Here is a 16,345-nt window from a genome sequence, read left to right on the forward strand (position 1 = left end):
TAATATCCTTTTTTTTCAAAAAATAAATAGTTGTTTTTTATGTATAGATGATTTTAGTTATGTTTTAATTTTTATGTATCAATGTTAAATATTGTTCATTTGTTTTGTTGAACCACAAAAGCAAGCTAACCAATTTCCACCAGTCAAATATGAAGTAAAAATATGTAATTCAAGACAAGATGACGGCGCTCGTCCTTCTGTAGTGTCTGTTGAATTGTTTGTGTTGAGAACATTGAAGTTTTTCAACTTTTGTTGTTTCTCTACCATAATTATAGAAAGAGAATAATCAAAGAAGAAATAGAAGACAATAACAATTATCAATAAAATATTAACATCGTGAATCATAGCAAGTAAAGTAGAGCAATTGTACTACAATATAATTTTTTTTAATTGACGAGTGAACGTTGAAAGAAAGAAAACAGGACATTTGTGTTTTAGGGGCTGAGGGCGAGGACCTACTCTGGAAGCAGGAGGTCCTGATCAACCAAGGAAGATTGTATAAATTGGTTAGTTTAGCTCAACGAATAATTAAGTATATTTATAAAAGTGTTATTAAAGTTAAGTGTTCTAATTGCCTGGAAAAATACGCACTGAGATTAAGAGTCTATAATATTATATATAACAAAATAAAAATTCTCATTTCTATTTAATATTTAATCTTTTCATCTAACCTCGTCATCTTCAAAACTAAATTTTAGATCTGAGAATAAGTAAAAACTATAAAATTCGCTTTTATTTATTTTTAATAAATTTAAAATATTAATAAATATATATTTATACAATTTAACTGAACTTTAATAGGATCAATTCATCAGTTACTATTAATGATAGTTAACATAGAAGGAAAAAACTATCCATCAAAAAGGAGCTGATAAATATTCATGAAAACATTGGGTTTGCATGGTCATGTGCGAACCGAAGAACATAATTGATAACATTAATATAAAGGTAATACACCATAAATTCATACCTATGTCAATATTTTCAACTGCTTCAGGAATTGTAACATCTACTTTAGCGATAGTCTTTGTAAAAGGATAAAGATTACATACAACTAATTTGATAAGGTCGAATTTCATTTTCTCCATATCAGCACGGTCACTTTCAATGTTTCGTGCCAAAATTCCTGTAAAAGAAAAATAAATTATACAATATATTATGGGTTGTCCTCACAGAAGTCACTATAAAAATGTGAAAAAAAAAATTGTTAGTCGAAAATAAAATTATAATTTCTATTAGAAAGCAGAAATAGTAAAATAATACCATCACTTTCTATCTAATTCTAGTTATTTGGAATAACTAAGTGGCAAAGTTCATTGATGCTTCAGGAACTGAATAGTTTAAGCAATTTAAGGACCCAAGTGAATGAAAGTCAAGGTCAGCTGTTGTGACTATTGAACTGAATCCTTTTTTGGCCACAGTCAGATGTTTTTTTTTTCTTCTTGCCTATAATTTTTTATTATACTTTTTCATCTGGTCTTTGGAATGGCACAGTGCAATCCCAAAAACATTTTGGTTAGATTTTTATTGTAATAAATAAATGATATACATGCTTGTAAAATATTAGAGAATATATATATATATATATATATATATATAATTATATCTAATACCATAAAATGCCCGATGAGACATTAAGAGAAAAAAGATTCGAGAATCAGGACTGATGTGGTCTGAAACAGTAGCTATCAGCAGGACAATCTAGGCTTAGTACTAAGTTTAGAGCTAAGGCTTTGGACCAAGATAATTGTAGGAGGCTGTTACTTAAAGAAGATATAGGATTTATAAAAATGTTGTTGTACCCCATATAAAAAAATATCAGGTTGGGCACAGAATAGTACTTCCAGGTCATCAATCGTATAAAAGAAAATATTTTTCGGTGAAAAATTGAAGGTGAATGCTATAATGCTTGAAATTTTAAGAAGTTAATAACATTTAACACTAGATATATTTAGAAGAATTTACAGAATAATAAAATATACCTCCATGAATGGCTGGATGTAAGGTTTTAACTCTTCCACCAAGAATTTCAGGAGCTGATGTTAACTCAGACACTTCCGATACCAGAATTCCTGCTGATCTTAAAGCTGAACTAGTCCCTCCAGATGCCACTAATTTAAACCCCAAGCGTGAAAGGGATGAGGCAAATTCTATTAAACCTGTTTTGTCGGAGACACTAAGTAAAGCTGTGGAAATAAAAAAAAAATTTACTGGCAAAATATACATACAATGATAGATTAACAACTACTAGCTATTTATAATACATTTCGTAAGTTAATAAAAACTTAGATCAAATATAAATCATAAGATAACTAGTACAGAACTACAGAATTGATTTGATAATAATTCTTAATCTTCGTCAATTGGAATTTAAGATGCTTATATAATCCTACTGTGGCAAAAAGGATAATTTTTTTTATCAAAATGGTTAACAACTAAAATATAGAAATAAATGAGAAAGAAAATCCTATAAAAGAGAGATGGTTCGGGCGGTCAAAATAACTCAAATAGTTTTTTTAATATTTGAGTTATTATACACATATTACACAAGGTCAATTAACAATCTTCTGAAAGACAATTCTCAATGAAGCTTTCAATTTAAGGAAAGGTGAATCATAGTAAACACTAGATTCAGTCGATTGAATTTCAGTACTTCCAGGTCATTAATTAAAACTTATGACTCCAGCCGCAGAGCTGCGTATTATAGGAAAAAAATCTAATTCCTTCAAATGAGTCTTGTAAAAAAATGTATCGGACCACAATAGAGGTTTATAATCCTGGGGAAAGAAAAAAATTGTACCACTACAACTCTTGATGGGAATCTTATTTGATTATCTGATATAGTACTAGATAATGAAGTACTATTTTTTGATCAAATTTTATATTAGGAATTGTTTGTGTCGGAAGTATAATCTCAACGATCAGGCCTTCCCCCCGCTCAATAAAGGTTTTAGGCTTAGTATCTCATAACTCCAGAATTGATTCCTGGCAAGTAGAACCAAAAAAAAACTCCTACAATAGCCTTATATCTGTAATATTCAGTTTATGAATAAATTATCGAATTTAACTGAGCTGTTATGAACTATAAGATGTTATTAAAAACATTTAAAATTTACTACATAGTAAATTGGTTCAGGTAAATCGATCATCAAAAAGCAGTATAAAAAAAAATTTTGCCTGAAATTTTAATACCTAGTGAACTAATAAGATCCAAGTTTGAAGTAATAAATCATTTCAACAGTAAAGAATTAGATTTCATACCAATTATTTAGAAAATTGAATAAAAAACAAAATTTTGAAACTTACCAATTAGTGGTTCCATTTTCTTTAGGTTTCCAACAGTAACTCAAAACAAGTATCTTTAAACTTTGAAATTAAGGCACAGGGTCTTATCTGTAAAAGAAAAGGTTATCAAATGATAAAAAAAGAATATGTAACCAATGATGAATGACATAATAAATGGTATTACCTAATAAAAATGAAATAACGTAGAGTAAAACAAAAAAAAGGAAGGAAAAAATACGGTCCATTGCTGATAACAATCTTTAAATCACAAAACTAAAATTAGAATGGAAAAATAGGTTGTGAATATTTCTTCATTGTTCATCCTTATTGAATGTAATAGAACAATAAATTATGACAGCTAAGTTCCTCAATATGATGTAGATGAACAAGATAACATGCTCAGAAGCAACATCTAGAACTTTTAACTTAAAAGAGCAAGAAAAGAAACTGGAAGCCAACTATGGAATGTGGAATGGTATCAAATGTGGAATTTTTCTAAAATATGTTTACACTTAAAATACCCATAATAGGATGATTCAATATTTTATAGTCTTAACTAATCAGTAAAAAATCTATGTGAGCCTCACCAAGTTATTATTAATAGAAAAAATATTCTTCATGACATTATTTCTTTAAAAAAAAAAAAGTATTCATGAAGATAATTCTTCTATGGGGTAAACAAATTCCATTAAGAAAAAATCAGTCCAGGTAAGGTAATAAACAAAACAAATAAATTCAAGAGTTATTATATTAATGGATCTTTGATTTAAAATATCTAAGTTCTTCCATCTCATTCAACCCTACTCCAGCATTAATAAGAACAAAAGAGCACAGGGACATTTATGACTGCACATCATTAACATGAATATAACATTTAACTTAAATATCCTATTCTCAACCCATAATTAAATAGTCCTGTACAGATCTTTCTAATCCACGATTAGTCTGAACAAGCTTACCAGAGCTTACCTTAATGTAGCTTCTGAACTAGCCTATTTTAAACATATCTTGAAATAAAATTGTTAAGAACAATCAGAAATAAGAATCTTTGATCAATGCTTTTTCAAGGAAGAACCATGTAGAAGACATTTTGGTTTTAAAATGTAATGGCTAATTGCTTTTATTTGGAATTAGTTTTTGGGCAATTATTAATATTTTTCTCCACATTTTTATATATTTTAAGATTAGTACAAAAACTCTTAAATAACAAACTAAGAACAAAAATTGCTAAAATAGGAACTGTGGAGGTATATTGAAATACACAGCTATTTTGGAAGTTATTATAGATAATGAAATATTTTCAAATTATTTTGCTTGTTTTGATGGAATTTTCCACTAATGTAGTTTTCCTTGACCTTAATTTCTTATATAATTATAATAATTTTTCTTTTATGATTGTTTTTTTAGCTCTTGTTTTCTTTCAGGTCTAGATTTTTTCACTGGTCATTTCCAAAATCCCGGCATGCAGTTGATACTCTGTCTTATTGAGCTGGGTATTATTTGGTTATCAGCGAGTTTAAGGTTTGTGATGTATGATGTATCTTCACTGATCTTGTTCCCCTATTTCCACTGTCTGAGAGACATATCTACATAAATTTTAAAACTAGTTAATGAAAAGCAGTATTCCTGCAGAAGCCCAATTTGACATCTGGAATTTCAGAGAGAGACCTAATCCTATTTCAATACAATAGGCATTATGTGATAACATATCTTTAATAATGTTCATCAAGTAGTAATCAATATTTGAATATTCTTTTAATACCTGTATTGATACTTCCTGTTAAATAGTTCATTGCATTCATTGATTAATTAAACTTAAAATAAAAGTTAACTTTTGTTTTTGATATTATTATGGGAAAAATTGATTCTAATTCTTATTAAAAAGAAAGCAGTAATTTTGTTTTTATAATCAAGCTTCCTGGTTGGTTCAGAATACATAATGGCAATTGCAGACCAAACCTCTCCCCATAATTGATCAACAACAAATGAGCCACCTCTCCATCATTTGTTTTCTTAACTTAAGCTACCTACTTCTCGACATAGACAATCAATAATATTGTTAAATATTCTTATATTTAATTTTGATGTAATGTAAAAATCAGTTTCAAACATATAATCTAACTTAACATGGAAGACTGTAATCCAAACTAAAAAGTCAACACAATGTCTTGTATAACCTGTAGATAATTAACTGAAATGAAAGAAAATAAAAGTTATGTATCACTTCTAAAAGCATTGTCCCATAAAATAAAAATTATATCAGCATAACAAATTTTTATAATCAGCAATATTAAACCTGCTGATGAAAAAATAACTACTCATAAATACCAACCAAAGGCAATCGCTAGCCAAATATAATATTCTAATTTGGTATGAACTACCGGTAGGAAAACCGGCCTCAAATTCCAAAACAGGATAATCAACTTGTTGCTTCACTGTCCAGGAGCAAAGAGGTTCCATTAAATCACTCTAATGAATAAAGAACCATTTATCAATTTGTACACCAATTTAGAGTGTAGAATATATGAGGCCGACGTAAGTCTCACAACGTATTCATATAAATCATAAGAATGAAGAAAGTTGCTATCATTCAATCAATAACAGAATTATGAAATAAAAACGTAAATAATCACTTAAATTCTTTAATATCTCGTACAGCCTCAGAAAAGTGCATAATACTAAATCATATTTAGAAATGAAATCATTATGCTTATATTATATATCTGTATATTAATTTTATTAGATTTCAATTAAAATTTAAAATGTAGAAAATGATAATACAACAATCAAGATAGTAGATCGGAAAAAAACTTAAATTGCAGTATTAGTAATTCCCTTTGAGTAAACATAGAGAAACAATATACCAATTTCTAGGAACAGGGGACAGTATAGAAACATTTAAAGTTGGGAAGGAAGGGAAAAGGAGAGGTGCCGATTGCTTGAAAGGGATTGAGGAAGGAGATTGTCTCAACAAGGCCCAAAACTAATAATTAACGAACTGTTAATATACATGGGTATACGGCTCAGTCGCTAAGTTCTCATTAAAAGTTTCGAAAAATTTAAGTTAAAAATGCCTAAACAAAATGCAGTATTTTATAAAAATACGAACAATAAATAAATTCTTATTCTTAACAATTAAGGATGCTATCATTTATTCCTACTTTGAGAAAACCACAAAGAAATATGAAACCCTCAGAAAATTATGTAACTTGGTTAGAAGTTATTTCCTGAACCCGAGATAACTTTGTGTTGAGGCCCTACCGATAAGAATATTTTCTCGGTCCTACTCGTAAGAAGCTGATCTTAGAAGACCTGGGAAGCTCGTAGAGCAGAGGTCCTCTCCAACAGCTTACTTGGATCTTCTAGTCGCCGATGCGGTAAACAAAATAGGATTAAAGGCAGGAGCTGAAAGCTAGGCTAATCTGGTACAAACATAGAGGGAGAGGATGAAGTGAAGGTGTTTGTCGCCAAGGCTTAGGCTACTTTATTGAGAAGCGAGGGGTGTCACTTGCCTCGATATAAGCATTGAAAGTTCGTCGTTACACTTAACTCAAACTGCTCGAAAAATGGGTCGACACTAGCTCTAAATAGACTCAGTATTAGTTCATAGTACAAGTATAGAAACTAGTGTGGTAATAATACTAATACTTATTTTTTTCATGATAGAGATAGCTATTAGTGATATCATAGGAATTAAAAAATACCAAAGTACAAGTTACTATTGTACAAGTCAGTGTAATTGAATTAAGATAAATCTACAATACTGATAGTATTAGTTTGTACTTTATTATGAAACAGGGCCCAGGTTGGGATTTATTAGACACTGCTGTCCTGCAAGTCACGAGTGCATACGAAGCAGCATCTCAAGAGACAGTACACGTCTTAGCGAGGGAGGATGGGTGTACCTCCTGTTAGAAGACTATTACAAGTTTCAAGGCAAGACATATGAATCGCCGAATCTACAGGAGCATTTAAAGGCCAGCTCTAGAAGTTAGTACCGAGTAACAGCTGACAGGCGAGGGCAAAGGCGAGTCTCTAGCGCATAAACTAAGGAAGGAAAAACTGAAAGAAATTCTGCATACCCCAACGCAGAGGCTACCTGGAAAACAACCTACCCCGTAGAAATACTCAAAATCAATTAGCCGGACTGTTTACTAGGAAATAGCATCCCACTTCACCATGTATCATGAAATATTTCAATCCTATTCCAATCCAGGGCAACTAAACTGCTTCTTAAATGAAATATTCTGCTATAAAACTAATTCACCGATTAAACTGGCGAAAAATACTTGATGAGGCCAGGACTGAAGTATGCAGTCCTGATACCTTTCATTCAGTGAATGAAAAGATGCCCACAAGGTGAATAGTCAAATAACTAAATTACAAGTGTTTGGATTACCAATTCTTCCCACTCTGGCTATGGTAAAGACGTGCTAAATAATTGGTAGATTATCACAATTTATTTGTCTTTCTTGGCATTCATAAAAATATTAAACCGAACAACTATTTTATGAGAGTAGCTTGGCTAATCCTCCGTAAAAATGAACAATTCCATTATTAGTTGACAGCATTTGAGGGACTTATTTATTTTGACCGATCCTTTCTTGCTTTAGTTTAATTAAAAATCATAGTAGTTGAGGGTTTGATCTATCTGTCAACACTCTTAACACGTCTGAGCCAAAATATGATGACGAAATTACTTTGTTATCAATTGGAGTACCCTCAATGTTTTGTAAATATTCGTTTGCGTGACTTGGGATTTTGTGATTTTATTTTAGACATTTACTAATGACTTTGTTTATTTGATAAAAATGTGTTTAAAAACTGATTACCCAACATTCGATTATTGTTGGGTATCGATTTAGTACAGTGTACGTACATATTTACCACAGTTTAAGTTTGAATAAACATATACCTCCAAACATTTTCTTTCCCTTGATGTCTCTACTCAAGGTGTCTATACAATTTAGCACTAAACTTTTCTAGTTAATTACACCTAATTTGTCAACCTTAATACTAACCCGAGTTTTCATTATATTTAATAGAATATTATCTAGAAAAATAAGATAAAAATCTTTGTTTAATATCGATCATAATTTAATTTGTACTAGGTTGATAATGGGTTGATAAGCCTACTTCTCCAACCTGTTTCAATTTGAAATTATCTTGCCTTCTTATATAAAAGCACAATAACCTTCAACGGAAGTTCATTTAAAAAAAAAAATTACATTCGAAATTAAATAATTTTGTAAACTCCATACATTTCCACTTTACTAGAGCAATTAGTTGATTACAACATAAGTTGTAAAGTAATCTTAGGTGTAACTTTCAAGGTTAATCTCGTAATAGTTGTTTTTTGTTCCTTTGTACCCTCTATCCAGTAAGTAAATTGTTCAGGTTCTTACAAACTATTTATACCGAATTTAATTGATTTGTTAATTTAATGCTTAGGTGTTTGGAAGAACTCTAATAACAAACTTATCTTATTTCTCCAGCAGAACAACAATGAAAGGAAGGGCACTACATTTTGTTTTTAAAATTGGAGATAGACAAAAGAATGCCCTTTTTTTCAGAGATATTCTTGGTATGAAAGTCCTTCGTCATGAAGAATTTAAGGAAGGTTGTGCTGCAGCATGTAATGGGTATGATTTTTATAAAATAACTTACATAGCTTTATTTAGAGACCAGCACTGGTGTAATTTAATTTTTGTTAAGTCCTGCCATTATGGTTTTCATTTTTTTAATATAAAAGAAAAATTAAATCTGTACCGCAATAACCATGCAGGCACCGTAAGAGTCAGAGATGCAGTACTTAGTAAGGAAGTGCTATAAATAGACCAATGGTTGTACAAGGAGGTGATCTGGTCATAATCAGGCTTGACTGCGATTATTAATAATATTAAAAAAAATATTTAAAAAGATTAATAATCATTTTTATAACCTATTGTTTATATTCAGCCATGATTTTGCTTTGGAGGGGGCTAATCATTTCATAAAATAAGTGGTTTTGAATTACTTATTGTGGTTGAGAGTTATTGTGCTATGCTCTATCTCAGCAGTTCCCAAACTTTTCTTTCTGTGGCACCCTGTTTGGGCTAAATTAATTTGCCCACACCCATATTGGCCGAAGAATAATTTGTGGTACCATTCTCAATGAGTAATAATTAGTTTAATTGTATTAAACATTAAAATATAAACATATTGTAGATTTTTAATCCAAAAACAATTTTTGGCCAGGTATAAATAAAGTAGGCCTTACCAAGTAAAGATAATGCATCCTAAGTGTACTATTTTGAAAATTCGCTCTTCTTTACATAACAATATATTTTCATCACAGTAAATGTAATAAACTGATAATTCCACACAATTGTCAGTTATTATGATATTAAAGTTTATATAATTTTCACCTTATAATCTATAACTTTACAAAAAATGGTCTAATTTGTGCAGCCACTTGGCATTTATCAATAAGTAAATATCAAAATCAACAAATATTTTCTTAATTATCAAAGTTTCCACTAAATTAATAGTGCTTCACCTCTTATTAATTTGAGAAAGTATGTTCATCCTTCAATCTTTATTGATTTTATAAAAGTTGCTGCTAAGCAGCTGGGCAATCTGAACCAATTTTGGTAAAGTTATGAATTTTTATCAGATCGGCGATTATGAATTGGGAATTATTTAAATGCACTAGTTCATTTGATGAATTTTCACTAATTTATCACATCTGCCATGCTATATTTTAATTGTTAATAATCCAAATTCACTTTATTAATCACACTTACAGCTAAATTTGTTGAACCTATCTATTATATTTTTTTTTATAAGAGCACTGATTTACTGTTTCTTGAACTACTTATTTATTTATTATTTTAGGCCATACAACAATCGATGGAGTAAAACTATGATCGGTTATGGTCCAGAAGATAATCATTTTGTTGTGGAACTTACTTGGAATACTGAGGTATCTCATTATGAGAGAGGTAATGATTTCTTAGGCATCACAATTAAATCCCAAGAATCTATAGCTAGAGCTAAAGCTTTAAAATGGCCTATTAGAATGGAAGGGGATACTCATGTTCTTGAGTCTCCTGATGGATATTCTTTCTATATCATTGATGAACCAGAGCCCAAGGAAAGAGGTAAGATAGGCTTTGTTGTTAGAACTTATAAATAAATTATAATTTAGTTGTACAATTTTCTTAGCCATAACAAAATATCTTGAAAAAGGTCATAGTCCGGAGTTTTACTTCACCATAATTTGGAAAACTCGTTTTTTTTATTTTAACACTGTTAAAAATATCTTATACAATATTTTTCTAAATTTTAATGTCTTAAAGTGTAATATATTTAGTCATAACTGCTAGTTTACTTATTAGAAATGCAGTAACTTGTTAATTGTTAGCAGATATCTTCTCCTTCCTTGATACTGCAGCCCGATCTGGGCCTTGGCTTCCTCATTAAATTTTTGCCACTTCTTTTCCGGCACTCTCTAGTTTCTCATTCCCAATATTGTTCTGGCATCTTATCCCACACAGTCCTCCTATCTGAGTTTTGACCATCATCTACCTCCAGCTCTACAGATTTCCTTCCAGAATTTTGGGGTTTCATCCATATTCATCTGGACAGCATGCCCAGCCTAACGAAGACATTCTATCTTTATAACTTTATAAATCATTTTGATTAAACTCAATAAATCAATGTACAATTACATGGTCATCAATACTAGATAGGTTTTATCCTCATAAAAAGAATCTAACAGGGCTTAAATGTTGATTTTTCAACAAATCTTCCTGTAAAGTACCTTTAATTTTGTTTGTTTAAAAAAAATTACCATTTCTCATTGTTACCAGCAATAAGAAATGTATAAATATTAACTATAAAAGAATATAATAAATAAAATTATTAATAAATAATTAACTAAAGGAGAAAATGGAGAGATAAGCAGTGTAGAGATTGGAAACTTGGAGGCAGCCAAGCATTTCTGATCGCAATTATTCTTTGTAAATGTATTCTTTTGGCTTTGCTATATTTGGTTAAACTGTAGTATTCATGGCAGGAATTCGATGTAGTTCGATTTTCAGGATGGTGTGTGAAAGTTGTGTCCTATTGTATCCTAAGTTTATCAATGCACCATTATTTTTAATATTTAATATGTTTCATTTTATATATATTTTTTTTTTAACCAAAAGGAATTGATAAAATTTTAGATCCAGTATTAAAATTATCACTTGCATCAACAAGTATTGAAAGAACTATTTCATACTGGAATCAAATTTTGGGAATAAAAATTTTGTATAAAGATGAAAAGAGGACACTTTTTTCTTATGATGAAAACCAAGCATTTATTGAATTTAAGAAAATTGGTGAGTTACTATTTTTATCTATACAAGTTCATGTACATGTACTTGTGAAATCAATAGTTTGATTTTTATATTGATTCAAAGCTTCCCTACCTTTATCCGTTAGAAAGTAAAAAATAGTTTTATATAAAAGACACAATTAGACAGATATATAACTGTTATTTTTAATTTGCCTTTAAAACTTGTTTGGTTCATTTTTAATAATTGTACAATTATTTAAAAAAATTACCATTGCTCATTGTGGGATGATGTCTTAGTTTTTTGGGAAAAATATTTGTAATAATTTCTTGTATGTAAATTAACTGATTATTGTGATGATAAACAATATCCTGCATTTAATTTTTACTATTGAAGAAAATGAGAACACAATTTTAAATTAAATTTGTAAATTAATTAATAAATAATTTGTACAGTTACAATGATAATAATATTATGTTAGTTTGTAATCAGCTCATAGTTTTCAGATTTTACATAATTCCTTATTGAAATAAAAAACAAAAAGTGAGCCAAATGTTCTATATTGAAAGAACATTGCTCCAAAATTAGTGGTAAATCAAAAAAATCAAGTTCTACCTATAAAGATGAATTTTTTTCACTTTTTTAACATGTTTTGAGTTACTGAATAATGGTAGGATGTTGGAATCATCTCACTCGATAATACAATTTATAATCAGAACCCACAAAGAGAAAATTTTGGTACCAATGGCTGAAAATTCCGTGTGACATTATGGAATGAAATGGAAAGCTGGTCAGGGAGGGGGAGGCGCAGTCAGCAAAGAACAACATAAATAAACAAAAAAATATTTATTTATGCCGATGTTTCAACCTGAGTTTCAGGTCTTCATCAGGGACTCAAGCGAAGAAGGTTGGCTAAAACTCCGCTTGACTCCTTGATGAGGTTGGCATAAAATAAATATTTTTTTGTTTATTTATGTTGTTCTTTGCTGACCGCACCCCTTCCTCCCGACCATTTTCTCCAATCAGTAATCTACGGTCAACTATCTACACATCAAAATAATAATTGTTTGCTGATAATAATTTATGATATCTTGTCATCTTTTTTTACCAGCTTAATGAAGCCAATTTGTCACAGTTTGGGGAATATATTTTTTAAATATTATTATGATGCAATGTGCACATTAGAGTACAACTAAAAGTCAATTTTTGAAATGAGTAGTCTACTTTGGTTTAGCCATAACAACTATACTGTTATTTTAGGTTTTCAAATCTAAAAATTTTTTTCACATTATTACTGTAGTAATTATATATCCATCCATAATTAAAGATCCAAATTTATTAACATTCATTTACCCACTGAACCCAATTGTGGATAGAAGTTATGAAAATTTAAGTAAAAATATATTTTGAAAATAAATAATATGTAAATTTAATAATAAATTGTAGTTAAAGGTAAGAAAGCACCCATAAACATGAAAATTATTAAGGTTGATGAAAACATTTCAAAAAAGTCATGTAATTGATTTATCATTTTTTTTTCAGACGGACCAATTAATCATGCTACAGCCTATGGCCGTGTTGCTTTTGCAGTGCCAATGGATGAACTAAAGAATGTTGAATCGAAATGTTCTGAAAATAAATACAAAATTCTCACTCCTATGATAACTCTTGACACTCCAGGAAAAGCATCAGTTACTGTTGTGATACTAGCAGATCCTGTAAGAACCATATTATTCACCAGCCATTGATAACAAATTTCTTTACCCATGAATTTTATCTAAGTAATTATTTAGTTGGTTATAATTCCTTTCATTTTGGTTATTAGAAATTGTCTGATATATTTTCTTTGAAAGTATTAAGAAACAAGAAAAAAAATAATTTCTTAGTTCGGGATCATTCAAGGCTGCATTGGAAATTAAAAACTAATTGGTTAGTTGTTAGCTGTTTGCTCGTAGCTAACTCTTGTAATTCAATTAGTTATGATCTGAAATCTGCAACTGACTTTTAGTTATGAAGCGATAGGCCATAGCTAAAACTGATATATAGTTAGTTCGTTCTATCTTTAGTTTCAACTAAAAACTTATGTTATAATTAAAAAATCCAAGTACAGGCTTCATTTTAACTTTTCTTATTCCTGACATCATGTTTGTTTTCTTAGGTCAATCGATTAATTTAAGAGGTGCTAAGAATGTTTAAAAAAATTGATTTTATGATCAATTTTATGATTTTATCATAAATCTGATTATCATAAATATGATCAATTTTATGATCAAACCGCTTGCATATTGATTTATTTTAACTTTTTGGATTCCTATTTTTTTTTCCCCCTAACTCCTATTTATTTATAATTAAACAACTACAATTATATATATATTTTACTTATCCTAAGAAAAATTACATATAAACATAACAATTTATCTTGTTTTGCCTGATGGCAGTATAAGATGAAGAGAACATGGTCCGCTGAAGGCGGTTTATACATTTTAGTGGCTTGGTAGCCAAGGGCTAACATAGAATGGGGAGGAACCATTCCAGCTGGAAATTTCGGATTCCTTTCTTTCTATTTTTCATACCCTCCAAATTGAAAAATAAATAAATAGGTACAAAAGATGCTAGTGAAGTTTGCTTCTTTAAGGGGTGTAGCAGATATGCACTGTGTGTGCAGAAAGGATCGCACCCTGTGCGCATTTACACCATGTTGAGCAGGGAGGGTCCACTTTGCTGGATTTCGGATTCCTATTATATTGGGGTCCTTATATATGTTTTCAAATCGATTTTATGATCACATTGCTTGCGAATCAATTTATTTTAAATTTTTGGATTTCCAACACAAGGGTCCCTATAAATGTTTTCTTCACCTCTGAAAATATTTGTAAGGACCTCAATATGTTTAAAATCCGAAAAGTTGAAATAAATTCATTCGCTAGCACGCGATCATAAAATCTACTTTATTTTCATTTTCAGTACCTCTGAAAACATATGTATGGTCCCTAATGTGTTGGAAATCCGAAAAGTAAATAATAAAAATTGATTTTATTTTCATTTTCCGAACCTCCGAAAACATGTATTAGGGATCCCTGTATGATGGAAATCTGAATTTCCTTGAAGTTAATAAAGTTATAATAAATCGATATGGAAACACCCGATCGTAAAATCGATTTTATTTTCATTTTCCATACCTCTGAAAACGTATATAGAGACCCCCAATATGTTGAAAATCGAAAAGTAAATAATAAAAATCGATTCTCAAATGCCCGATCATAAAATCGATTTTATTTTCATTTTCCGCACCTCTGAAAACATAAATAGGGACCTCAATATGTCAGAAATCTTGAAAAGTCAAAATAAATTGATACTCAGACGATCACAAAATCTTTTTTTTTTTTTAAGTTTAAGAGCTTCTGAAATCTTAAGAAGGGTCCCTAATATGTTAGGTTAACCATTAATGGGGTTAAAGACTTAGTTCCCCCAAAAAATTATAAATAATTAAGCTATTAATGATTGGAGAAGTTTGTTGGGGGGAGGGGATACAGCAAAGACACAACATAAATAAATAAAACAATATTTATTTATTTTATGCCGACTTCGACCTGAGTTTCAGGTCTTCTTTAGGGGTTATGGCGTGAAACTGAGAGTTTTAGGCCTATCTTCTACGCCATAACTCCTGATGAAGACCTGAAACTCAGGTCGAAGTCGGCATAAAATAATAAATATTGTTTTGTTTAATTATGTTGTTCTTTGCTGACCGCACCCCCCGACTAATTTCTATGGTCAATTATCTACACCTCATTAAGCTATTAATGGTTAGATACCACTAAATTAGTTCCTTATTAGTGGGGAACTAATTTTGACAACTATTAGTTTGTCCTTAGTTAACTAAACATTAGCTAGCTAATGTCCAATTCTGTATCTCATTCATTACAAGATGTACATTACTTTTATAGTCTGTTTGTTTTTTAGCTACATTTATGTTTTATATCTTTTAGGATGGGCATGAAATATGTTTCGTTGATGATGAAAACTTCAGGCTCTTGTCTAAAGTTGACCCTGAATCAGATTCACATTTAAATTTTCATATGGCAAAATATCAAAAGTATCTTGAGAAGGAAAAGGAAAAGCAAGAAGTGAAGCAATAAGTATTATCAAAGGAAAAACTTTATTAATAAAATTTATTGTATTGATAGGGTGCTTGTTACATTTGAATTTAACAATTATATAATCAAAGTATTTTATATATTAAATATTTGTTATTTAATTGTATTTTTATTTATCTATTAGGAATCAACTAAGATTTAACAAGTTTTTTTCCTATTATATGCTAAATATTATTTCACCTTAGCTATTTGACTGCTTTCACAATTTTATAACTACAGCATCACCTCATGCATGTATCAGCATGATTAACAATTCCCTGGGCATCAACATAAAATTTTACCTGGTATTATCACAAGACCTTAAATCGGGTGTATTTCAACTTTTAATACAATTTTTTTAAACAGAACAAAAAAATATAATTTTCAATAATATAAGCATTTTCTGCAAAAAGATGATATTAATACCTAGAGAAAAATTATGAATAAAAATGTATAAAGAGGAATCGATTACATAATAAAGATAACACTAATCTGAGAAATGTCTTTCTAGGATTTAATTAACTTTCCTCTAGCTTTTTTATAATCTTTCTGAAATAAAAACTAATGTTAATGAAATTTTAACCAATTTGGTATCTTCCCTGTAGT

General features: G+C 29.8%; 2 protein-coding genes across 6 annotated transcripts in view; one reads left to right on the forward strand and one right to left on the reverse strand.

The window, feature by feature from the left end:
• The window catches only part of LOC106688613 (bifunctional purine biosynthesis protein ATIC), a 16,622-nt gene extending 10,850 nt beyond the window's left edge, over positions 1 to 5,772 (reverse strand). Inside the window, exons 1-4 of the mRNA XM_014433157.3 lie at positions 5,618 to 5,772; positions 3,307 to 3,393; positions 1,983 to 2,186; positions 971 to 1,126 (exon numbers count right to left, since the gene is read on the reverse strand). Of these exons, the coding sequence (XP_014288643.1) occupies positions 971 to 1,126; positions 1,983 to 2,186; positions 3,307 to 3,322 (376 nt within the window). The 5' untranslated portion in view covers positions 3,323 to 3,393; positions 5,618 to 5,772. The remainder of the gene's footprint in view (positions 1 to 970; positions 1,127 to 1,982; positions 2,187 to 3,306; positions 3,394 to 5,617) is intronic.
• A 2,336-nt stretch (positions 5,773 to 8,108) lies between these two features.
• On the forward strand, positions 8,109 to 15,861 carry LOC106688614 (glyoxalase domain-containing protein 4). Of its 5 annotated transcripts, none has more exons than XM_014433158.3 (6): positions 8,109 to 8,238; positions 8,737 to 8,927; positions 10,162 to 10,427; positions 11,496 to 11,651; positions 13,149 to 13,324; positions 15,593 to 15,861. In XM_014433158.3, exons 1-6 carry the CDS (start codon positions 8,224 to 8,226, stop codon positions 15,740 to 15,742), a joined length of 954 nt encoding a protein of 317 aa, XP_014288644.1. In that variant the 5' UTR covers positions 8,109 to 8,223; the 3' UTR covers positions 15,743 to 15,861. The 5 variants fall into 5 exon arrangements, with proteins under 5 accessions (XP_014288644.1, XP_014288648.1, XP_066908690.1 ...); XM_014433162.3 differs by having other exon boundaries at positions 8,117 to 8,238; positions 8,781 to 8,927; XM_067052589.1 differs by having other exon boundaries at positions 8,139 to 8,156.
• The last annotated feature ends 484 nt before the right edge of the window (positions 15,862 to 16,345 follow it).

The sequence above is a fragment of the Halyomorpha halys genome, unplaced genomic scaffold, assembly GCF_000696795.3.
Source record: "Halyomorpha halys isolate HHAL.00 unplaced genomic scaffold, Hhal_1.1 Scaffold1164.1, whole genome shotgun sequence".
NCBI lineage: Eukaryota > Metazoa > Arthropoda > Insecta > Hemiptera > Pentatomidae > Halyomorpha > Halyomorpha halys.